Source organism: Lutjanus erythropterus, chromosome 16, assembly GCF_056507025.1.
Source record: "Lutjanus erythropterus isolate fLutEry1 chromosome 16, fLutEry1.hap2, whole genome shotgun sequence".
NCBI lineage: Eukaryota > Metazoa > Chordata > Actinopteri > Lutjaniformes > Lutjanidae > Lutjanus > Lutjanus erythropterus.
Window position 1 is genome coordinate 13,145,001 of NC_139332.1, and position 26,383 is coordinate 13,171,383.

The window sequence follows — 26,383 nt, forward strand, 5'->3', positions numbered from 1 at the left end:
CTATGCAGCCATCTTTCCGCACATGCACCCTCTCTCTCGCTCTGTCTGTCTCTGAATCCCATGGGTGGTGGTGGGATAATTGGAAGCAGAGGTTCTTCATTGAGAAGATGCTGAGGCCAGTCAGGTGGAAAGCCCTCTTAATAGACCTCTGCTCTCTCCATGCACACACACACAGTTATGCAAACACTTACACACACACACATACAGCATATACTACTCTAAAAAAGAGAATTGTTGGACCAACTTTAAAAAAGAAAAAAAGCTAGAGTGCAGATTACCACCGGGCAACAGATGGTGAAGCACCTACTGCAATGTCACCACAACTGCTAAAAGCAACCAGCTGAGATTTTCAAAGTTGTGCCAACTTGGTTTCTGTGAAATAATTTTGTTTCTGTGTGCAAAGTAAAGTAATGGAAGCATCGATGTTTGGAAAAGCCAGATGTTTGTGTGTAATTTTGTCATAATTAGCACAAATATTCTTGACTTGTGGCCAAAAATGTGTTTAGTGTGGTCACAGTGACATTTCACTTTTGACCACCGAAATCTAATCACTTCATCATTGCATCCAAGTGGGCGCTTGAATTTCGTGAGAACAGGACAGACATGAGGTCATAGTGACATGGACCTTTAAAGTTTCATCACCAAAATTTAATAATTTCATCCTTGATCATTTGTGCTTTAAGGAATTTCCTCAAGGCATTCTTAAATAAAACATTATTTATAGCTACTAAAATCATTTATAAATAATTGACAGATTAATCAATAATGAAGAAATTGTTGATTTAAACTTAAATCAATTCTTACATAACTGTAATATACTTACTATAGCAAATAATCAGAGATCAAGGAAACATCTTAAGGCAAAAAACTAGCTTCTCTGGCAACAACACTGCAGCAGCAGTGTCTCCCTTAATTTCTATTCCAGACTGTAATAACTTTTTACTGCTCATGTTAATCAGGAGTTGTCTGTCTACCACTGCCTCCATCTGTTTGTTTGTGTTGATGTGTTACTTCAGTGAATCCGAAACAACCCTTTAAAACACCAAAGTCACACAACAACACATACGAACAGATTGAGGCAGCGACAGAGCAGCAGCTCCTGTGTCCTGCAAGGTAAAATTTATGTTTTTGCTGGAGGAGTCTGGTGGCTTTGGAGAGAGCAATGCTGCGCTTACATAAAGGTGGTTTCCCATCAGAAAAGGCTGTCTGACAGAAAAGTAAAGCAGTGAAAATATTCTGAAAACACCAGTACACTGATATTGATTGTTTTTAGGTGTCTAAAATAACGTTTGCAGTATAAATAAAGGTGAAAATCCAGGACTCAGTTGTCATGGACCCTTCAGATACTCTTTGAAAAAGTAAGAGTTTACTTCCAATGCATGCTTTGTAGAAGTCTGCAGGATGATCACCAAGGATTAAAGGAAGCCCTCATCAGGTGGCTCTGTAGTCTTTTAGGGAATAAAATGACAACACAAGTTACCAACCAAGCAGAATTTGATCGTAATGCACAGTTCAAGGTTCTCACACCTTCTTTAACATCATATTCAAGGCCTCTTCAATGACTTTCCAGGCCCCCACCCCCTCAAATTAAAAATATTCTCAATCTTTTGATGATTTCAATCTGAGGGAAGCATGAAGATGAATACGATAGCACTTTCTGTGACATGTCATCACATAAGTGCATAATGGGTATGGACCAACCTTGGTCTGTTGTGAAAGCTGAGCCAACAGCTGCCCAGCATTCCCTCTCTTGGATTGAAATGTCTTGATAAGACGAGGACTGCGCTGGTCGATACCCTCAAAGAATTCCTGCTTGAGGTTCTTGCCCACAAACCTGTTAAACTCCATGCTCACCTGAAAAATACAAAGACAGCTGAAGTATTACATTTCAAGAGTAAATAATACCATGACTGGGGGTGCTAGCGTGAGGTGAGCAATAAAAAAAAAAAATGCACAGCTGTGGCCAGGGCCAGCGGTGAAACGTATTAACACCTAAAATAAATTCAGTTTAAGTGTAAGCTATGTCTAGTGTATTTTCATCACTTTACCCTATTATCTCAATATTTTTGAACTTTGCCACAGTACACATTCTCTCTAAATAACAGATTCTCAAATTATCATCTTAAAGAATATAACACTACATGTAACAAATGACTCATTTGCAACCACTGCATTTTGAATCGTCTTACCATGTCGAACAGAGGTGAACTAGCATCACAAACAGATGAAACTCTAACCTAACCTTAAATTTTAGCTGACTTGTTGCTACCAGGCCACTTCTTATTGGTAATAACTTTGTCCAGAAATAGAATCGCTACCTACAAATGGCACACACAACTGACGTTACTTACTTGCTCCCTACAGAAACATAACATCCTAAGTTATCCCTGCTTAACATGATTATTTGCACTGTACCTTTCAGCTAAATAGTACAAACAACTAATTTGATTTAGTAATGAGACTGTTTTTACAAAACATGAAAGAATAAGTGATGAGGACTAAAAGCTTTTATTCAAAACAAAGTCTGGATTTACAGTGTTCTTACAGTGTGCTCAGTGTGGTTGCACACATACACCTATTGTTTTCCTCAGAGGCCCTCATTTCTAAAATTACTCAGCTTTCCATACAGTAGAAAACAGCCAATGATTTCCCATAACAGTGCTATAATTCTCTGTCAGTCTCTTTCTCTCCTCTTCTGTCCCTCACACTCCTTCGTCCTCCCTCCATCAATTTACCGTTCACTTGAGACACCTGTGCTGCAAATCCATCCTTTTGTATCGCTCAGTTGCAATCATATCTCGCATCTTTTTCCTCGATAACAGGCAATCCCCCAGCTGGCTTTTTCACAATGCCGGCTGCATGCCTCAGATTGCCACGGCCCATATCACATTGCAATATTTAATCTCCCCTCGCATGTGAAGCTAGTTTTTGTGTGTTTTCTGACGGTATCCATTTTGTTTTCTCTTAGCCAGGAAAAATGATTACGAGTATCTGGCTTATGCCAGATGATCACGATTTTGGACGCGTCAAGAATCCCTCCCAGTTTGTCGAACGCCCCCCCCACCACCACCCTTTCAGCCATCATACCCTCCATCAGCCCCCCTCCCTTCCCCCACAGTGCGCGGCTGAACCAAGATGGCTGCCTTCCAACTCAATTTGCGGTCAGCGAAGGGGCTATTTGCATGAACATGTGTCCCATCGTTTAGCTGATATCCCACCGTGACAATCTCACAGAGAGGAGTGAAATCACGCATATATTACAGTCCTCTTCCCTTTTTGGTCCAATTCATCTTTCCCGCACTGGTGTTTTGCAATTTTTCCCACCTCCAATGTGGTACTTAAGGATTAAGTGAAACACTGAGGCCTCTCTTAACACCAGGGGATAGACAGGAGGGATGTAATAGATTGTAAAGAGTGGGATACACGTAGTGAGAGAGTGCACGTGGGAACGTAAAATGAAAATTAAAGTGGCACTTGGGAAGGGGAATTTTAAGAATGAGCTAAAAGTAAAGAGAACAACGTTGTCCTTTATTAAAAGATGTAAATCAGGGATCTATAGCACACACACACACACACACACACACACACACACACACACACACACACACACACACATATACACTGTGCACAGAAGAATCAACCTGTGGTGACTGGCAACAGATGAACAGTGGACACCTGTTTTTTAATTAGCATGTGTGTGTATGTGAGCACTGCCAGTATGTGGGTGGCAAACATGTTAAATGGATTTAATAGCTAAACCTGGTAGAGCTGCTGCTGAAAGCTGTTCCTAATAAGACAAGGCTCATTACTCAAAACTATATTACTTGTTTCCAACATCATTTTAGTACATTAGTTATTAGTCCCTCTGAGGTTTTATTTGTCACACTACTCATTACAGTACTTTATTAAACTCCAAACATGGTGATTCTGTTTGCTATTACCTCTGAAAATCGGCATAACTTTTTGATTGGGTTAGAATGGTTTGGGAATCAAAAGCATTATTAGGGGGCCAAGCCCGCGGGGACTGGGGAACGCGGATGCAAGCATACGCGTTTCCCAGTACCAGCGGTGCTGGGAACCCTATTGTAATTGTTCAGATTTTTATTATTTTCCTCTATTTTTATTCTTCCGTTGATAAAACTCATGCTGCAGCCTAAACCGTGCAAGTTTGGACGATGAAAATTTGAGGGCTGGCCCAGACCCCCGCAGGGACCTCAGACGCAAAAAACAGCACACATCCGCCTGCAGGGGGCGCTATAAGCAAGGACAACGCGTTTTGGCCTATAACTCCCACACCGTATGTCGCACATTCAAAAACCTTATATCCACCAATTCCTTGAATGGAGCTGAGTCACTTTGTAATTGGCCACGCCCACTTCCGCCTAAATAATTTTTTCGCAAAATCGCGAAAACTGGCAAACCTGCTTTTTCGAACTCCTCCTAGGGATTTTGTTTGATCTGCACGAAAATTGGCCCAGACACTCTTCTGCTGCTCATGAGCTAAAGTTATCAAAAGATTTTTTTTGGGTTGAAAATTCCGCGAATTATTAACGAACAAATTTCCATAGCTAGCCGTAAAAATGGAAAATGTTGCATATCTCGGTCAAAGTAAATGCTATCGACACCAAATCAGAGATCCTTGGTTGGCATGAGACTGGGAGCCTATGAGCTGAATTTGGTGAATGTTGGTGCCTAGGGGGCGCTAGAGATATGGGAAGTTTATATCTCTAGAACGGCTGCACCGATTTCTACGAAATTTGGTCCGTACGATGTAGGGCCAGTCCTGAGGCCATATCTTCAAGGGGGTCATGACAGGTCAATGTGGGCGGGGCTTATTACAAGATAAACAAAAAAAATTAATTTCTGCCAAAGTATAATACTTAGGGTTTTGAAATTTTATGGGTACATGTAGAATAGGACTCAGATCCGGCCTACCGAAAATCGCGTTTGTGCTCCACTAGGTGGCGCTATAACGCATTTTTGCCTATAACTTCCACATTTTAAGCGACACATTGAAAAATCTTATATTGCCGTGTTCCCTGAATAGCGCTGGATTTTCTGACGTAGGCCCCGCCCACTTTTGCCGAAAATTGCCGTCGCTAAGTCGCCACATGTCCGAAACCTACTTTTTCGAACTCCTCCTACAGTTTAAGCGCCATCTGCGCCAAACTTTGCACATACGATGTCTAGACGTGTCTGATCTAAAGTTATCAAAGGAATTGTTGAACGACAAAAAATTCACTAATTATAACCGAACGATTTCTTGGCTAGCTTAAAAAACACATGTTGTGTCATATTTCGGTCAAACTAAAGTCTTTTGACTTCAAACTTAACACGCTCGTTCCAGAGGTCATCCGCAGACGCTCTGCCAAATTTGGTGTGGATCGGCCAATAGGGGGCGCTACAAACCCAAGTAGGTGGTGCTATAACGCATTTTTGCCTATAACTTCCACATTTTAAATGAGACGTTGAAAAATCTCATATTGCCGTGTTCCCTGAAAAGCGCTGGATTTTCTGACGTAGGCCCCGCCCACTTTTGCCGAAAATTCCCGTCGCTAAGTCGCCACATGTCCAAAACCTACTTTTTCGAACTCCTCCTACAGTTTAAGCGCCATCTGCGCCAAACTTTGCACATACAATGTCTAGACGTGTCTGACGAAGAGTTATCAAAAGAATTGTTGCACACCAAAAAATGCGCTAATTATAACCGAACGATTTTTTGGCTAGCTCAAAAAACGCATGTTGTGTCATATTTAGGTCAAACTAAAGTCTTTTGACTTCAAACTTAACACGCTCGTTCCAGATGTCTTCCACAGACGCTGTGCCAAATTTGGTGCAGATCGGCCAATAGGGGGCGCTACAAACCCAAAAACATCAGGTTTCCCAAAAGTTGCTCAGAGTCGTCCTAAATTCGCTGTGCATGATGTGGGTTCCCTCTTGAGGCCGACCGCAAAGTTACCCTAATGATTGGTCATGAATACCGCAGCTCGGACGACGGCGCGCGTCCCCGCAATCGCCCCGAGCCCCGCTTCCCTCAGGGCCCGCGGCGGCGGGTTCCGAGGGCCGCTGGGGCCGGGTCGCGCGGGGAGGCTTGGCCCCCGTTCATAACTGCTTGCAGTTCTAGTTATTATTATTATTGTTCTGAAATACTGGAATATACAGTAATAGAGAATTAGTACAGTTTTTTTTTTTTAAAAGAAAGAAAACCACATATCTGGCAGTTCAGACTCAGTTAATTAATTTCACTTTTGAGGACACCTATTATCAGTAAAGGATGGGGGGATACTTGATATCAGTCCTTTAAATATCTAATATCTAATAATCTATATTAAATGCAAAACACTACTTTTGCATGTTTGTGCCAATGAACAGCACTGATATTTTAATTTAGCAGTGGAAACTTACCTGTAGATGAAAACAGTAAGATGCGCTATTTGTGACAAGAAAGTGCCACACAGCAGCAACCTGAGTTCAAACATTTAACAAAAAAACAAGAGGATATTTCCTTACTTTATTCTGATTCATATGGACTTTTTATTAACTTTCCTGTTGGATCCACAGATTTGCTCATTGGGGAATTTACAACCTTTACTGCACATTTAATGAACCTCCGAAACAGGTTTTTGGAATAGCTTTGTGCATCATCAGGAAGTACGTAGAAGTGACATGGAAGTCTGATTCCCATCTCCCCAAAGCTAGACGGTTTTTGGAAACGAATAGCTACAGCCCACTTGAAAGGATTACTTATTCTCTTAGAAATGAATACAACACCTTTTTGAAGATTTGGCAGCCCTGCTTGACCTATATTGAAGCTTTGCCAACGCCTTCATCAGATTTGATATAAGAATGTTACCAGACTGATACACCATTAGCTGTCAGAATAAATCAGGATTATTCACAATGGCTCTTGCTTTTTTGTATTTATTTTATTAGGATATCATTATTTATTTATTTATGTTTGACTACTACCTACTTCTTTTGAGGGGGGTTCTCTTTAGTTTGTATGTGGGTGGAACAGGGAGGGGATTGTGGTCCATGTTTGTGTTTGTGTGTTCTGTATGTCATGTTAAATTGGACATTTGGAAATAAAATATTCTAAACAAACAAACAAAACAAAACACTTATTAGCACAAACATTTTATTTTATGTAAAACTACAACTACAAAGCGTCACTGGTTATTTGATAACAATGCCTGTATATGACATAAGCAGAAGAAAGTCAGATTCTCCTTGAAATCAGATGAAACAAACTTGTGTTTCCATTTTCCCATGCAAAGTTTCAGTGAGTAGCATATGAGCCAGTGATTCACTGGGATACATTTATTTTTGACACTATATTTTGGTTATGGCAGTGGAAACACTGCTACTTTTGTACATAAGGTCCTCTAAAATCAACAAAATAGATAAGTCCCTTGTAGTAGCTTTAACTGGACTTTTATTTGCTTTTGTAATGTATTTGTTATGAATAGGTGAATTGCGATTTTCCGGAAAAACAAAAACAAACAACCAAAAAACAAAACAAACAATAAAACAAAACACCACTATTTTGGTAAAATTGTAACAAGTATCGTGCTGAATTTAAAGTTTGTTTTCGCCCATCCCTATAATCAATGATCCGGAGTTACGTCAGCATCTCAAAAATGACAAATGACTGTACTGATCATGTGACAGTGGCTCGAGATATCTGACGGTCCTAAATCAAACAGCTGACAGCTTCCAGGTTACCTTCACCGCTGAGATATAGAGGTTCACAGACTGAAAGGACAAGCAACTCCTCAGCCCAAACACCCGGAGCGCCTGATTCAGAGGTGATAAACTTAAATAGTAGAGGTGATACGCTTAACGCAAGCTAAACCTTTAAACGTTAAGATAGTGGCCTCTCCTACCTTTCTGATAGCGTTAGCCTCGCTTGGTACCACCAAGTGAATGCTACCCAACGTTAGCTCACAAGTTAGCTGCTAAAACTGAGGTTCACAGTCAAACCTAGCTTAAACTTTTAGAGAGACTGTGGTGGTTTTAACGTTATAAAAGTGTTTGCTTGAGCAAAACGTTACGGACTGTCAACAGAGTTGTCAACGTAGCAAGACAACAGGTTAATATTGCAAAAAAAAATTAGCAATTTGTTAATTGGCTAAAAGTTACAGGTGGTAAAAACCTGCTACAACACGTCACTGTCACCGTCTTCAAAACGTTAATGTATAGGAAGACTTGTTGTAACCGTTAAAGTTTATTTAACGTGCAACGAAAACAAATGCTATCGTAAATTAAATTGTTATTTAAACTAACTTTTATCCCATTGAAAAAACATTAAAGTCAGTAACCTTATATGAAGGTAAGTTTCAGGTTACAGTTCCGTTAAATTATGGCTTTGTTTGTTACTTCCATTTAGTGTTCATTGTCAAATCAGAGTGCATTTTTTAATGTGCAAAAGTGTCCAGAAGTGATTTTAATTAGGCAAAAGATATTGCAAAGTTATAAAGAAACATTTCAAATATTGGCAGCTAATAATGAAACTGTTTTTTTTGTAATTGACATTGAAAAATGTGTGGAATTCCCAGGAAAGCTGTGAGTTTTGCTTTCTATATAAAGCAAAGATGTTGTTTGTCACAAGTTTTTACCCTGTATGTTCTCCCTTGAAGATGAATGACATCGAAGTTTTGCACACAGTCGACCATATAATGAAATGAATTATCTCTAGTTTAATGTTCTAACTATCTGTTGCTGGAGAGACAAAGTGAAATAGAAATCGATAACTGCATCACTTGTATGAGAAGCAACTAACAGGTTAAAGGTAAAAAATACAATCAAAAGTAGCGCCTAAAAAGGCTTAAGTTATATTTTATTTGCTGAATGGTTTAGTTCAATCAAGTCATGATTTTTATTGTGTAACAATACACCTTTTCATTTTTATGTTCAGTGTTAACGGTGCACGCGCCCCAGCTACAGTAATTTAAGCAATGTTTTGCCTTTGGTCTGCTGTCATGGTCTGGGGGTGTCTGTGTGTCATGCACACCTGGGCCACTTGGCCACAACATCAAAGATCATGCATGCATAACCAACATGTGTTGACACCGTGGTTTGGATTAATTCATCACGTGTGCTCACCTGTGCTTGGAGCAATAATATGTGACATTGTACTGTTTAATGCAAAGTGTTTAAGACACACGTTCCTGACCAGTTCCCGACTGGTCAGTACTGAAATACTGGACAAACCATACTGTGATGGGTATTTATGTAGGGTTACAGACACAGCTGACAGAGCAAAATGTTCTAATAGTGGGCTCACTTTACTGAATTTGAAGAAAAAACAGCTAAATTGAACTTTTTTAGTTTTTTATTCCTGCAAAAACATTATAATACAGTAAATCTTTAACCTTTCCACATCTTTTCATGTCATATCTTTATTTTTTGCTCCGAATTATGGCAAATAGTATTAATAAGAGTACTGATAAGTATCAGTATTGATAAGAAGTGCCAGTACTGATATTGGTATAAATAAAATTCTATTGATACCCATCCCTATTGACCAGTTACATCCAGGACAAAATCAGGCAGTTGATGTTTGAATCAAATCAGTATCTTTGAAAAAGGTCATTATTATTTCAACCCCCCCACCCCACCACAACTCATAGTTAGAACAGCTCTGCTGTTACTGTCCTAAATCTTAGAAGAGATACGGTTAATTAAAGTTAAATTACTAAAATATTTTTTATCGTATTTGAAAGTAGGCAGGGAAGTACTGTCAGGCCGACAATTGTGAGAAAGTTGGGACTGATTTTCATATTTGGATATGTTGATGAGATGAATAATAGTACTGACATTTATTTCATCAGTGGCAAAGGAAAATGCACAAAAGAGTTTGTAAAACATTAACAGCTGGATTTTCAGAACTGATGGTGGAATAAAAGTTGAAGTGACACAACACGAAAAGTACTGAGTACTTGAGATACCGTCAGACTGAGACATGGTCGGACTGACGCTACTGATATAAGTAGCAAACATATTTTCTGTTCCAGTTGAACTGCACATCTATAAAGCGTTGGTTGGTTATTAGAAATGGTTGTTGACTCAGAGCCTGGCAATTTTATGTTTATTTTCTGTTCAGCTGTTTGTTCATTCCCACACTGGCTGCTGCGTTTCTAATTTATTGGGGGTACTAGTCGCAGTTACTCTATCTTCACTGATGGAGAGAAATCTGTTGAGGTTTTCTGTCCTGTTGAGGTCTTGGCATTTTAATAATTTGTGGATGATTCAGAGCCTCGTTATACAAAAAGTTATCCTTGAATGCCTGAGGGAACAGCTGGCTTGATGGAAACGCACTTCATACCTGACCTTGCAACCAACTGTGCTGTTGATTGGATCTTTTTTTTTTTTGTCTGACCGTTATTGTCCTTCTGTCCATTTGTTCTCAGGTTAACGGGGTTCCAGCTGCCTTCACCCATTGTGAGTACAGGCTCCAGGCTCACACTGTGGCTACTGTCTGACTATGCGGTCAGCGGGCAGGGATTTAAAGCTGTCTATGAAGGTAAAACAACTTCCATTTTATGTGTTTGTGATCCATAGGAAAAATTAGCATGTTTTCTTCTACAGCATGAATGTGGATGTGATTCATATAAGCTCAACCTCAGAGCACTTGTGCAGTCACTTCCGAGATTTGTAACTGTTTGACACATATTCAAGTCAAATCTTCCTTAATTCATTTCTACATCATTTCCCTCATGCCAGTAATTTATGCTAGTAATTTTCAGTATGGTGGGATCTTTTAGCCACTTGTGTTATTGTTTCATTGCCTAATAGAAAAAAGCTTCAGTGCTACAGACCAAAATCTTTCAAATATCCGAACAAAAGCAAGAAAGCAAAGCAAGAAGGAGCGATTATGGTGCATACTGTGATTCATGTTATAGTACAAAATTAGCAGTGTGTACTGAACTAACTGACGGTTTAATTTAAAGCCATTCTATCCAGCTAGGTTATCATCTCTCCCCTCCCAGGCCAGGACTGGGACCTTTATCGTGGTGACATGGAATGCTTTATGACCCATGGCGGAATGATATTAATGATGGCACTCTTCAAGCCCACGCAGGAGGAAAGGCGAGCTTAGGGAGGGGAAGGAAATACAAGCCAGTGACTAATTAGGCTAATTACCTGACAGGAGTTTGTCAGTCTTTTTGAGATATTGTGATTGTGGGGATGTGGCTCGATGAAGCAACATCAAGTGACTTGGGAGGCCTTAGACCACAGTGCGTGACAAGATAAAACCAAAGACAAAAAGAGCAAAGAGACTGATTGTTAACTCCACTGGGAGGGAATTGGGGTGCTGTGCCTTTCTTTTTCACTAGTTGAAACTAAACTGTCAGACTTGTCGAGCCTATTACCTTGGATGATTGGCTCCTGCTACAAATTTGTTTGCAGAAGATTTAAAAAGAAAGGGTTATTATAATAATTTAAGAAAGTAAATCCAGGGTTCTTGTTCAATGGTCTGATTCTGATTCTTATTCAGGGTCAGAGGTCCACAACTATTGTTGGGAACAAAATAACATTTAATCAATTTGCTTAGGATATAACTTTTTGGCAATGTACATTCAAGTTCAAGAAAGTCAAGATAGTAAACATTCATTCAAGCCTAGCGGGAGAAATGACACTGATTTCCTGTAATCAGTTGGTTGAACCAAAGGGACGGAGTGTTCTGCAGAAAGATGCACCCTACTCTGCCTCCCTGTAGGCTACTTGTTGTTTTAATTAATTAATGTCACATCTCTTGTGAGTTGGCCAGAACTAAACAGGCAGACGTGGCGTAGTCAGTGAGTCCTTATAATTTTATTCTATAAATTTCCTTTATTTCTACATTAGAAATTGTGTAATTGTAATTGTGGGAAGAAAACGTGACTCATTTTGTATCTGCTCTTTAGGAGCTGATAGCAATAGATAGTTATCTGTTGAAGTATAAATGTGTAAACTCGGCAGTAACAACCCGCAACACTCTCCCCAGCAGTTAACATTGCCTTGACAGCGATGTCAAGGATAGTGAAAGTTTTAAAATAGAAAGTGTTACATTTCATAATGTATTGCATTCATAACATGAAGAATATGCTGGATCTGGACTAAGGTTCAGTGTTTGAAAAGCTCTAATATAGATGATTCAGCTAAGTAGTTTGAGCACTTTGATCTGACCTACTTTCTTTTTCTTTTTTTGTACTACATGCAATCACATGTACACACTGTACTAGGCATGTCACAATTTTAATATTAAATTGAAAATCGATTGAAATGAGCTTTCAATTTCAGTAATCAAAATCAAAGGCAGCTCTCCCAGTACATATTGTATATGCATCTGGCACAAAGAAAAAAGCAGTACTTCAAAGAAGACAGTGTACCATCTGTTGTATCACAGTTGATGCTAAGGTTACAATGGATCACAGAAATTCATGGTTTGGATCATATCATGGTTTTGAGTCATGAATTGGATAAGCAAAATTTTCAGATTAGCAAAAAGAAAAAAGAGATGGAATTAGGGTTAAATTATTTTATATTAATTTGATCTCCCACTGTCTGTAGTTATCATCATTGTAATGTCATTTAATAATGATAATAATTGTAATAATATTAAATAAAAAATTATATGTAATAGAAATTACACTATTATCATGATAATAATACAAAGTATACTTTGAATACTATAATTCAGTGTATTATACAGTACTGTACTATGTATGTACTGTATTACATATAATAGATAATTATACACTTTGAAGTATAATTTACTACTACACTCTATAGTCTGGCTCAGTGCCCTGCCCACAGCACTATCTGATTGGTTAGAAGGCACAAGTAATAACCAATCAACACAGACACACTTTCACAGACAGTCAGTGGCAGAGCTGCACGGGTGATCAGAGAGAAGCTGTGTAAAAGTTAAGACAGTAGATATCGCCAAAGTTCCAATAAATATCACAATCTCATGATCTCTTTCTTTAATGACTGCATAGTTACACCAGTGAAAATGCCTTAAGTCATGGTTGGGATGTCAGTCGCTCTTCACAGAGATGCACTGCTGAATAAAACACAGCGTGCATCTCTCCTGTCTTCCCACTGCAACTTTGCATTGAGATTTTGGGTAAAAGTACAGTAAAACTATGTTTCACACTATGATGGTTGCATGTAGTCTGCAGATCACATGTGTGCTGGTCTCGGTGAGGGCGATCCATACAGGACACAGGGCAACTATGATCCATTGCTCCCCGACTTGATACCATATAGACTAGGGCTCCACAATTAATTGTAAAATTATCAAAATCACAATATGGTTAAGTGCAATATCCAAATTGCAGGACCAGCACCAAATAGTATTTTTTTAAAAAAAGGAGAAATGTGTGATGAAACAGCATTATGATGAAATGCTGTAGTGCAGCAGAGATGCCCTGACCTACAAGTTTTATTCTCCATGTGAAAGAAAACACGTTTGTTTGCTACAGACACCAACAAATCTCACATCTTTTTTAAGTCAAAATAAAAATTGTAATGCAAAAATGATTATTCCCACTGATCATACTGCATATCGCTATTACAGTTTCAGTCAAATAATCTCATGCAGCTCTAGTATAGAGTATCTATATGAATCTAAAATTGTAAATGACAGTTGTCAGGGCATTGTGGACTCGATAGCTTATCAATTGCGTAGCTGTCAGTGCTAAAAAACGTTTTCGGAATAGAATTGTGACCTTAAAATGGAAAGTCAAATTCAATCATGGATTTAGAGAATCGTGACACCCCCACACTGTACAGTCCATGGCACATGTAGACCAGTAAAGCCAAGCAAATTATGTAAATCTTAAGTTTTTAGTTTTGGTCCTTTGGGGAAAGGGGAATGAGTGCATAGCCATAATTACTTGTCACCCACCTCACATGACAGTGGCGAGAGCAACTGCAATGACCCATGCCACATGGGAAAAGAAAGAAGCCCCGCTGTGCTGACATGTGGTGCTGCCCTGTAGGTTGGAGTGAATGTTAATTCAGAAATACAGGAGATATGAGAGGCCCAGCATCAGTTCACTGTAACTAAATGGATGGAAGACCACCCACAGTTGGCCTTCTTTCACAAAATATGTGCACTTGAATCTTAGCACACTATTCCTACATTCCTCACATGAAGTGAAGCTGCATCCTTTTTGTGTTACTTTAATTCAGGTCTATTATATTCTATTCTGCTTTGCTTTGAACTTCTTTGGCAATTTCCTCATGGCACACATGGGCTCTTTGACTTCTTTGTGCCACTGAAATCCCAATGGGGCTCCCTGGCACAAAGGCCAAAGATAATGAACCTCCACCCTGTGGCTAGACCTGTTTTATCTGGTTACTGATTATAATTACACAACGCTTAAAATCAATTAGATGGTACAGGCTGCCTAGGTAAATGAACAAAAACAAAATCCTGTGTATATTCCATGCTGGCCAAAGCAAACACTAAGTGTGTTTTTCAAAGAAATAGGCCTCTGCCATTGTAGCCATATTTGTAATGTTAGAAATGTTTAGTTAAGAGATAAAAGGGAATTTAAAGTTCTAATTTATAATTTGCCCAGTTAATTTCCACGATAGCTCTTTTCTTGTCCTTTGTATTATTTGGCAGGCTCATACCTGCTGTCAGGCAGGAGTAAAATGAAGTTTCAAATAACTTTTCTGCTATTGAACTACCCTGGAAGCCGAGAAACACCAGGAAGATGTCACAGAAGCTGACACAGTGCTTTGTGCCGCTTTGTATAAAGTTGGTTTGACCAGAAGCCACTGGCATAGAGCCACTGTTCTGCTTTGATTTGATTAGTTCACAGTTAGAAATAGTGCACAGTGGTCAGCAGGAAACAAGTTTGACAGTAGGCAATGACCAAAGATTGTACATAATCAGAGATACTACTGCGTATCATCTCGGGAAGTTACTGGTGTTTGGTGGCTGGTCATTTTAAAATGTGCTCACATTGAAACTGCCATTGGTTGTCCTGTATATACCCTATTCAGTCATTTCTCATAGATAGTATTACATGTAGCTCAGGCTCTGCTTGTCGGATAACCCTTTTGGTTTTCTCTGTCTCCACAGTTGTTTATTTAAGCAGTTTACTATTCTTCATTTGAGCCAAAGATTCTCACAAACAAACTTGGCTCATAACCACTCTATTTCCTCTTCTCTTATTGCACAAGTCACCCTTTTTTTTTATAGAAATTTGATGGACAACCACAAGACTGTTTGCATAATGGAATTCTGCATAATCTCATTTTATTGTCTGACAGATAACAGTGTGTATTATTGCGTGTCGATAGCTCAGCCTTAGAATAGCTACACTCCTTAATGGACCAAGTAATGCTACAACCAGCCTGTCAAATGACGTGTTTATATAGGCTATGTTTCCCGTTTTATAGCTCTTTGGTGCCACATACACTTCGCTGTCAGGCATCGTTCCTTTTCCCAACACAAGTGGGGGTGCAAGTCCAAGTAAAATGTGTTATATTTACCTCAGGGAAAGTAAATTTTAAAATATGCCAGATGTGTGTAGGTGGCCATTACTGAGATGCAGTCTGCTTGCGTCACAGCAGCTGCATCATGTCTCTGCCATGGTTCCAATGCATTTGTGTCTGCAGTGAGCAGCCAGATGTTTAGTTCTGCTCATTTTTAAACAAGGAACTTCGGGCTTACATCTTTTTAAAGCACTTTTATAATTCAGTTGTGTGTGGATAAAAAGATATACAAATGCTAAAAATGAATATAAATAACTATAAATTCATGTACTTTTGTTTGACATTCTATGTCTCTATCAAGTATCCACATTCACATGAAAGATGACCCTTTTTGGTTTTCTCTGTCTCCACAAAATCATATTTATTTAGGCTAAGGAGTTTGTTACATTCCATTTGAGCAAAATACTGACAAGGAAGCTTGGCTTATAACTCAGTCTTTTTTCACTGCTCTCACTGCACAAGTCACCCTTTTTAATAGAGGTAAAGTGGAGATTGTTGCACTTTCATTCCACTTTTCTTAATTTTCTTCTCCTAGAGGAAGCCTCTATAATTATGGGTTTTTATGGGGACAATTTTGAAAATTAGGCTATTTTAGTTAAGACAAAAGATTGCTGAAGTGGATCTTACTCTGTCATGCAGATTTGCTTGGAAACCACAGTCCTTTCTTTAGCTGCTTTTGTGGCTGCTCATTTTGACCCGCTGCCTGGCCAGAGACAACAACTGTTGTTCCTGGTTGGCCATTTGTCTCTGTGTACCTAGCATGTCTCTGTGGGTAGATGTCACAGAGTTTGCGTGTGTGGCTTTTACTCGCTGAATGTCCTTCGATTTTCTCAAATGGGATAAATGTCTCTTTTTTTCTCGGCCTGATTGGCTTTTCTCAGCATAGCTTTTGGCAGTAAAAAGCTCAGTATTCTACAGGCTCTTTTTATTAGGACTGTGCTTACCATCCACCATTTTGGTGTGAGCCCATCTCGACTATATTAGATATCTGTTCTGTTTCAGCCCACACTGCAATAAGCCTAAGTGCTGCACAGTCCATCTCCCCAACACACTGCGTAATGGCCGAGACCACTCTGGAATCTCTCCCCTCTCATCACCATGGCAACCACCAGACTCTTTTTTTTCCCATCTTATTCTTCTCTTTCTCTTCTCTATCTCTGCAAACTCTTTATTCATGTTTAATCTGTAGCTATAGAGAAGGAGGCTAACGGAGGCAAAGGGAATTAGGAACATTTGCTGAGCCTCTGAAACTATCTAGTGGGAATAGAAGAGAACTCTTATCTCTTCATGTCTTACTGCATTCCTTGTGCTCTTCTATTGCCTGTTTTCCCTCCATCTTTCCTTACTTAGTCCTCTTCTGCCCTTTCTCTGCTCGATATTGGATCACAACCTCCATGGCTCCCATATTTTGTTGCCTCCTCCCTAATGTTACTGCTCATTCTCCGTCTCTCCCCTGAATATTAAAGTACCGTGATGATTATTCAGTCATGTGTCGCCAAGTTTCTCTTCCGTCTGTGTCTTAGTTGCATATTCAATGTGCCTCCCAACTGGGTCAGCTGAAGAAAAAAACACAGCCAGCCTTGCCGCACGACTCAAGCAGTCTGCCTCCTCAGCATTAAGTCACTGCAGGTGTCTGAAATAGGAAAAAAAGACATGCATACAATAATTCATGAAGTAATTTAGGATACATTTTTTTTTAACCATTCTTGCTTATATTCTTATATCAGATTCAAAATTAATTTCTTACTGAGTTGAAAGTGAATTATAAATGCATTTAAACAAGTAGGTAGTACTGCATTGGGAGGGGGGGGGGTTGAATCAACTAATCAGTGAATATATTAGGGGTTTGGTGTAATAATAAGTCACCAGCAATCATATTTTTTTTCCTGAAAGTGAGTAAAGGAGCAGCAGGAGTCCTTTCTGCCATCCAGCCTTCTCCTGCATCCATCAGACCTGATCTACAATAGTGTTTCCATCTACTCCCCCCACAACCATGCTCTCCCTCCCTCCTCCCTATTAGGACGAGAGAGAGGAAGGTGGAGGCTGAGTAGATGAGGGTGATGAGAAAGCAGTGAAGCATGAGTGAGTCTAGTGCCTAATTGAAAAATGAGGCTCGTCCCCGTAAGTCGGAGGATTTGCCCAAATGAAGGTGTGATGACGGTGGCAAGGAAGAGTAGAAACCTGGATCAAATCCTACCGTCCTAATGTCCTATCTTCCCTCCACAGGGACTAATACACATTTCGCTCACATTATGGCCCTGTTTGTGTTGTTTGTGTCTGTAATTTAAAGGGAGGGCTAGAGGGGGTTTTATAACCTGCTGAGCACCTAAGAGATACTTGGATGTTGTTGTTGCTCACTCTGGTAAAATTGGCTTTGATTAGGAAAGATGCACAAAAGTAATTGTTTGCCAAAGAGCAATTTACAGTGATGGTATGAATGATTTGGATTACATATTCCGCATCATTCAGCAACCATATTACACTTCCATTTTTTCTTTATTGATGTGACTACCCTCTCACAGTATTAGCATTGCAGTGTGCTTTTTAGAGACTCTTTTGGCTGCAAAACAATGCAGTCCACTTTTTAAAAAATGTGTAGCTAGTACCTTCTTTGTGTACTGGGCAACATGAAAACAAAAAAACAAACACGAAGAAGAGGTACACATGTAAATAAATGTCAATAGTAACTCAAAAAGGTTATCAGAATAGCTGCAAATTACTCTTTTATTATTTTTAGTAATAGGTGTGTGTGTCTTATTGCATTTAAAAAAGAATATGGCGATTCCACCTGCACTTTGTATGGATGCATTGCTCAATTCTCCTATGTATGTCTATGTAGCTGTTATGAGCTCTTGCTCTGGCAGTAAGTATAAGTTCAAGACGTGAAAGTGGTTAAGGTGAAATTGGTCCTTCTAGAGGTTTAACAAAAAGTAGAAGGTCATCATTACGTTGCTGTTTTATTTTTGTTCTTGTTATATCAAAACAAGCTCAGGTTCAGCTGAAATGCAGTTTAATTGAAGATGAAGTTACTGTATTTTGTATGGAACAAAGAAACACACGTAATAATAAGTTGTGAACTGTTACAATTGCAAGGTTGGACTAAAATGGAATATTAGTCTCAGTTTTTGAAGCTTATTTTCAGGGAGGTTTCCTCTCTGCACTTGCTAAAATAATAGTAATATTGGGACAGTTGAGGAGTTAATGATCTAATGCATTGCTACCATGAAAACCTTTAACCATAAACTTTTGTCTGGCTCATTACACATAGAAAATCCAGTATATTAATGATTGATTAATGATTTAATAGTTTTACATGTAATTTAAAACTTGGCTTATTACTGTTTAGAGCTGAATTTAAGTAAACAGAGCTGTGAGTCTATGAAAGAGGTGTGCCATGTAACTGTTGTTGTAATTTTCCTCAGTAGTGTTTCTCTGGCAGCAGGTCAGGGAACAGAAAAGGCCACGGCCTCTTTAAATGCCAATATGGTATCAAGCTGCTGGCAGCCGCATTAGGCATAGTGGAATAGATGCTGTGGAAAACCATTTATGATAGACTTAATATGTTCAGAAAGCATCTCAGAAAAGCTTTGATATCTTTTACAGCCCAAACACTGCTGTCTGCTGACTGTAGTTCTTTCCGGTCTAACTACCTTGACTGCTCTCTGGGCTGGGCAGGTTATGAATTCATGCCTTTTGTGTGTGTGTGTGTGTGTGTGTGTGTGTGTGTGTGTGTGTGTGTGTGTGTGTGCGCGCGTGCGTGAGTACGTGCACGTGCACGTGTGTGTGCTTGCACATATGCACAGCAGTCTTTCCTGAGCAGTGAAAACAAGGAGACTGATGCCACTATGTGTGCATGCTAATCAGTTTTTTCTCTCTTCCTCATTCTGTCTCATTTTCACTCTTTGTTCTCTTTTTTCCCTTCTGCGTAAACACTTTCATTGAGTCTTAATGATGTTGGGACACAAGAAAACTGTGCTAAAAATAAAAAAAATAGAAAATAAATGGCATGTTGCCTTCAAGTACAGCCATTGCTGAATAAAAATGTATTCATCTGTCCATGTGATTGGATTATAAATGTTTTACATATATAAAACATATACATATGTTTTAAACACACACACACACACACACACACACACACACACACACACACACACACACACACACATAAAATTCAGTTCAACTGTCAGTATGTCAGCACTGGGCTGTATTTGGAGCCACCTACTACATTACACTGACAAATGCACTATGCAGTACATGCTGTAAACTGCTTTTCATGGCAGTATGTGGTATGAAAGTGTTCATTTGATATATTTTGCAGTAGGCCTATGCTAGGCGAGGTTTAGCTGGATGGTTGGGAAAATGGAAGTAAACAATAGCATGCATAATGTAAACCATCGCTACTGTGAAGCATCATTTTTATGCTTTATAAAAAGGAGAATTTAGAAATGGAGATTTTCATGATTTTCTCATGGATGGAACATTTTTCCTGAGAGATGGGTAATGCCTATCTGTCGATTGGAAGGCACCATATTGACCAGCATTTTGTCCATTACTTCACTACATGTTAGAGCTAGTTCTCCCAGTTTTTCTGTTGATTTGGAAGTCTAACATTATCCTTGTTATCCTTGCTTCAATCAAACTGGGTCAATTTCATAAAATGCATATATTTGATCATATTGTGAACATTTTCCCCTTGGCAACAGCTGCATAATTTCAATAACATATGTCTAAAATGTCATGATAATGACAGGAACAACAGTAGGAAAGTCTAAAAAAAATTATCTTACAGTTGGCTTTCCTCCACCACTATGTTGGTGTGCAGTGGGTCTATGTGACTGAGGGGCAAGAGGGGTCTCAGAGACTGACCGGCTGGCTACCCAGTGTGTGTGGAACTTCTCAACTCTGACAACATTTTCATAAAAGTGCCATTTCTTGAAAAAAATCTTCTGTTGATCTAAATTGTAGTTGGGACTGTTCCAGCATGTTGCATCATGGGATACAGTAGGCGAGGCAGACTGGTCCAATGCATATTAAGAAAAAATAAAAAACAAATCGAATCAGTACGACATCCGGGTATGTTTGGCATACTGCAGATTTTGCTTTTGTCTACATTGCATACTATATGTATACATTTTGGCCAAATCAGTACATACTGCTTGTATAGTATGTTTTGAGTTGTGGTAACATGGAAAGCACAGTGGGGATTAATAACAATGACTACTCTGTTCCATTTGCTGTAGACGTGCTGATAGACATTGAGCACACAGTTCCCTGTCATCCTTTGTGTAAACCTGTGTTTGACTAGTCAGAATGTCTATCATGGGAAAGGTCTGTTACACTGAGTAAGCATTGTTTCACTAGCTAGGCTGTGTCTTTGCTGTCTCCATTGAATGAAAATAAACTCTTGAGGAGAAGGCCTATTTGTTTCCGTATGAGCCAATCAGTAAAGTTGAGTGAAAATAAAAATCAATATACCCAAATGATGAGTTCAACAAAAGGTGCAAATACCGAATAGCAGAACGTGAATGTGTATTGGCCATGAGGTCCCTAAACATCCTGTATTATTTTCAGACACCCCCCATCTGTCACTGGAGTTGGTGCAGTTTCCATAGCAGCACCAAAGCCTTTTGTAAAAATGGATTGCAAATGTCAACCATGTAACAGTTCAATTGAGCCTTGAACAGAAACCTACTGTAAGAGATTGGGGCCATGTAGATGCCTCCAGACTTGGCCACAGTCCAGTTTTTTGTTTTGTTTGTGTGTGTGTGTGTGTGTGTGTGTGTGTGTGTGTGTGTGTGTGTGTGTGTGTGTGTGTGTGTATATTTGCAGGTGTTTTAAGATTCAGGTTTTGTTTATTGATGTCTGCTCTCCTACAAGTAGTGACTCACAGCTGTTATTTTCATGAAACCATATGGATGAAATCCTCACCTGGACTATCTGCAAACAAAACTGATATGTGTGTTTTCCTGCATGCATTTGTGTGTCCTCAGTGACTTACCAGATGCAGAACCTCTTTCACTGCTTTATGCAAGGCAAAACCGAGGCCGTGTGAAGTGTTTTATCAAATCCCCGTAGAACATTGTTTTAGGGAATTAATTCATCAGTGAAACCTTGCAAGTGGTCTATTAACCCTAACAATACAGCTGTTCCTTCCGTAAGCGTATTTAAACCTGATGCCAGTTTATTTTTCTGTGTGTTTCCTGCACGTTGTTGCTCTCTGTGAAACGCCAGTTTCAGTGAAACTTTTGAACTTGAACTTAAAGCAGTTCCTGTAGTTGATTTGTAAGTGTATCACAGCTTTTCAGAAAAGCCAAAGCAAATTCAGTCATTTTGTACACAATCGCCATAGAAACCCTGGTGACTCTGCTGGCACAGTTAATTACACACCTGCCCTCACAACAGCAGAATGGCTTTCTAATTTTGTCATATAAACTGCAGGTCCAATGTAGTCATTCTACAAATCAAAAACAGCTCCTAGTAACAACTGGTTTCTTTATGGGTACTGGCTGTGTTTGTTCACGTGGTGCAACTTTGCTCCAGGGAGAACGCTAGAGTGACAGGCAGATATACTGCACGTGGAAGTAGCCAGGAAAAAGTGCTTTCTATTAGAATGTGGCTCAGGAGCCTGAACTTAGTTAATGTTCAATGTAAGCCCAGCTATAATGGCTGTAATTTTACTGAATGTATTTACTAATTTTCTTGTAAAATGTGGGCTGTCTGGCACGTCCGGGTAAGCAGAGCTTCCGCTCTGGCAGATTGTAGCTGTTATTAGTGTCTGGCATGGGAATCGGCCGCCAGTGTGTCTGACCGTTAAATGCTTCTGACACTTAATTAATGGCTGATTGTTGTGTGGCAGTTCTCCGTCAGCCTAATGAAGACTGTTTTCAACTCATACACACACATGTGCACGCACACACACGCACACGCACACACACACACACACACACACACACACACACACACACACACACACACACACACACACACACACACACACTACTTTGTCTGGCATGCACACTGACTTTCACAAACACACACTCTGAATCAATACTCCAGTGCACCATAAACATTCAGACAACCCTCAAGAAATGATGATGAATTTTCTCGAGCTTTTTTCTCGATTATGAAATTAATTGTTATTTTGATAATGGATCAATTGGTTTGAGTAATTTTTTTTAGAGAAAAAAGTTTCTAGTTTCTTAAACGTGAATATGTTCTAGTTTCTTTGCAATAAACTGAACATCTTTGGGTTATGAGAAAACAGGACATTTTTCACCATTTTCTGACCTTTTATTTACTTTACAAGGCAATTAGATTCGCAAGATCACATGATCACGTAATCACACAAGAATCCATCTTGCCAGAATCCAAGCTATCTGTTTGTGTTCACACCAGAGGTGGTGCGAGCCAGTCAATATCCTTGGAAGGACTGCTGGCAGCGACAGGCGTGGTTTCAGGTGCCCTCATAGCGAGAAGCAGCCATGGAAACAATTTGTCTCAAACAAACAATGGTGGCTCCTGAAGAGGTTAGCTTAAGATACTGTGATAGCGCCCGTTAGAACTGGAGAATATTTCTTCATTAAAAGAAGAACAGAAAACGGCACTGAAGGCTTTTATAAATGGAAAAGATGTTTTCGCTCTTCTTCTTGATCTGATTGGTTGAGGTTAGCCCATGTTAGATGTGACAGATGACCCATCCAATCACCTGCCAAGTGTTTTTACAAAAGCGCTTGCCCTTTTCCAAACCATTTCTGTGGACAGCTTCCCAGGTAGTTCTGTGTAACAAACCATCTGGCCCTTTTATAGACCAAACAACTAACTGATTTATTGAGAAAATGATTGACAGGTTAATTAATAATGAATATAGCCTAATCGTGAGTTGCAGGTCTACCCACATGCCAAGTAAGGAACACAGGCTCTGATTGGTTGACAGGTCAGGAACACAGCCTCTGACTGATTGACAGACTCAACCCAAGGCATCTCGCATGACAGTGGACAGCCGATGCTAACATTAACTGTGACAGAGCTAGTTAGTTAGTTAGTTAGTTAGTATTAGGTTAACTGGAGCAAACCTGTGGGAGCATGTTGCTTTTTCACCATGGTAAGAATAAAAATCCATATTTTTTGAGAAAAAAAACAAACAATACAAATCCAGATTTGTTTCTGTATCACGCAATTCTCCACAGAGATGATGTTTTTGACTTCTGAACAATCAAAATAATTTGTACACTCATCAGAATAGTGAGTGGAGTCGTCACCAGCTCCTTCACCGTAGTTCAAGTGCAATCATGCATTATATTGTTCTTAATTTAAAATGACTGGTGTGGTTCGGTTAAGAGAGTGATGTTGTTGTTGAAATGCTTCCAGCTGTCTTTTTCCCTTCCTCACATTTTGTTAATATTTGATATTGAATCCCACATCTGAGCCTTTATGGGATTATATTTCATATTTTCTTTATTCTTTTCCCTCTTTTTATAGAAATGACATGAGCTAAGAGAGCTCTTGACAGTTCCCATTGCCCCGCAAGTCATTGCCAGGCACGTCTGCTCTGCACAGCACTGCAAGACACTCATTTTTTTGGGTCTCTACCCTCATTCTTTCTTGCCCTCTATTTGTTTTCTGGGTGAATGGGTGGCAAGACGGGGTCTGGTCTGTGGTCAGGACAAGTTGTTGTTTTGCTCTCCAGATAAAGGATAGAAAACAACACTCCCACACCATAGATGCACACAGACACACGGACACCATCTGCACAGCAGAAATTCAAGCACACCCATTCACACAAGTGGACATAGGAGTGCCTGCTCAAACATAGCATGATGCATCCGTTGCGCAGTGGAGCATGTACAGAAAGGTCATCCTTTCCTGTGAACCTGTGGCCTTGGGTGAGTTTGTTTGCAGTGCCTTGGAGCAGCTAGAGGTGTGTGCATATTTCCATCTATTCCACCAGTTTTCCAACTGTCTGCGTGGGCAGCTTACAATACTAAGTATAGCTCACAAGGGATGAGACCATATCCGAAAGTAAACGTGTACTGACTGACAATATTCTAATCATTTAGAAAAAGGAAATTCATATGTTTCTATAGCATGGGTTGTGTATATAAATTCTAACATTTAAAGATTTTTTTTTATATTATATTTTTTATATACTCCCCTCCATTGCCTTTTAGTTCTTTCAGTATCATCTGCATCTCATATACAAAAATGAATATAACATATATTATAGGGATCAAAATTTTATTCATAGACATCAATGTTCTACTTCCTGCAGTTTTATTTTAGTTTCATAGAGTGCTGCATAAGTGAATCCTAAAATCTGAAAATTAGTTATTATATTAGCATTTTTTGGTAGAACTGCACAATTAATTGCAATATTACCAAAATCTCAATATGGCTAAATGCAATATCCACCTTGCAGAACTAGAACCAAAGCACATTTTTTTTAAAAATGAAAATTGAAATGCAAAAATGATTATTCCCCATTAACCTACTAGCAATCACAATTTTAGTCACAATAATTGCACAACTTTTTGACCAAATCATGCAGCTCTAGTTTTAGTTTTTGCCTGAAATAAGGCTAACACAAATTTTTTTCCTATTTTGTTCTATGACATAAAATGTCAGTAAATACACCACTCGTGAATTTTGAGGGTTTTGTGTGTCTTAAAGAAGGCTGTTGCTCACAAATGGCTAAATGAGACTATAGTGGTTGTTGTGGACATTAACGTCATCATGCAAAACACTAGTCACTTAGATGGGTTGATGCCAATTGCATTTATGCTTCAAAAATCATAAAAGTGGTGTGTATTTGTGAGGATTATCAATCAGTAAATTCAAAATCCAGTGGAAAAATTCATTTGGCGTTTTGTGGAGGGATCCAGAGTGATACTGAGTTCTCATCTGTAGCATAGTATGTAGGCTACTGTTTTCATCTGGGAATAAAATTTGAATGCTGTCAGTCTGACAACTATTTATCTTCTTGATCACTCAGTCCTTTTTTCCATTGTATTCATTAGTTTTATAAACATGAATCTCTGAGATTCATTCTTTTTTTGTCATTTCACTAGTGATTTACAAAGTGAAAAATAGTCAGCTTGCTTAATGAAAAAGAAAATAATAATTTATGCTCAAACAAGAAAATGTAATCTCAGCACTTAGTAATTAGTAAGTCAGTGGTTAAAAACAATCCATTAAAATAAGTGAGATCACATTTAAAAGAGACATTCCCATCCAAGTTTCTCACAGAGTTCAAGTGTGAAAAACATGCAGTCCCTCTGGAAATGTGACCCTGTGGTATGAGGATGTTAGACCGAGTGCCTAGAGCAAGCAGCAGCATGTGCGTGTGTGTGGATATGTGTGTGACTTTGTAATGGGCTGAACACATGTTGGTGGATCGCAGCAGAGGAAGCCTGTCCCACTGTGGGGAAGCAACTGAGGTGTGAGCAGTGTGACAATGGCACAAAGTGACAGACAGACTGAGGCGAATACTAGGGCAGTGGGTGGAGTGTGTCGACTGTTTGTGCGCGCGAGGGCACATGGTTGTGTACATTTCTGCACATATGTAGCCTACAAGGTTGTCTGTTGTGCAGTCAAGAAGAGTGAATGTTGAGGTGTTTCTCACATGCCTCTCTTTATTTCAGCTTCTGTGAAAGGCCCTCTGTGCTCTCTGCTGTTTCCACACTGACAGACTACATACTGACAGTGCCTACCCTCACTGCATCCTAACAGAGAGGAAGGAGATTGTGAGGAAGACAAGGGGGAAGACATGGGAAAAGAGACATCAAGTAGTGGCGAGGGGTTAGCCGTAGAAAGAAGATGGAGATCGAACGGTAGAGCGTATGGGAATGGAAAAGAGGAAAAACAGGAATAGAAAAAAGGTGAG

General features: G+C 39.4%; 1 protein-coding gene across 1 annotated transcript in view; it reads left to right on the forward strand.

Moving 5' to 3' along the window:
• Window positions 1-26,383, forward strand: part of csmd2 (CUB and Sushi multiple domains 2) — a 300,458-nt gene that overhangs the window by 50,111 nt on the left and 223,964 nt on the right. The window contains 1 exon segment of the mRNA XM_084738310.1: window positions 10,413-10,546. Coding sequence (XP_084594436.1) covers window positions 10,413-10,546 — 134 coding nt within the window.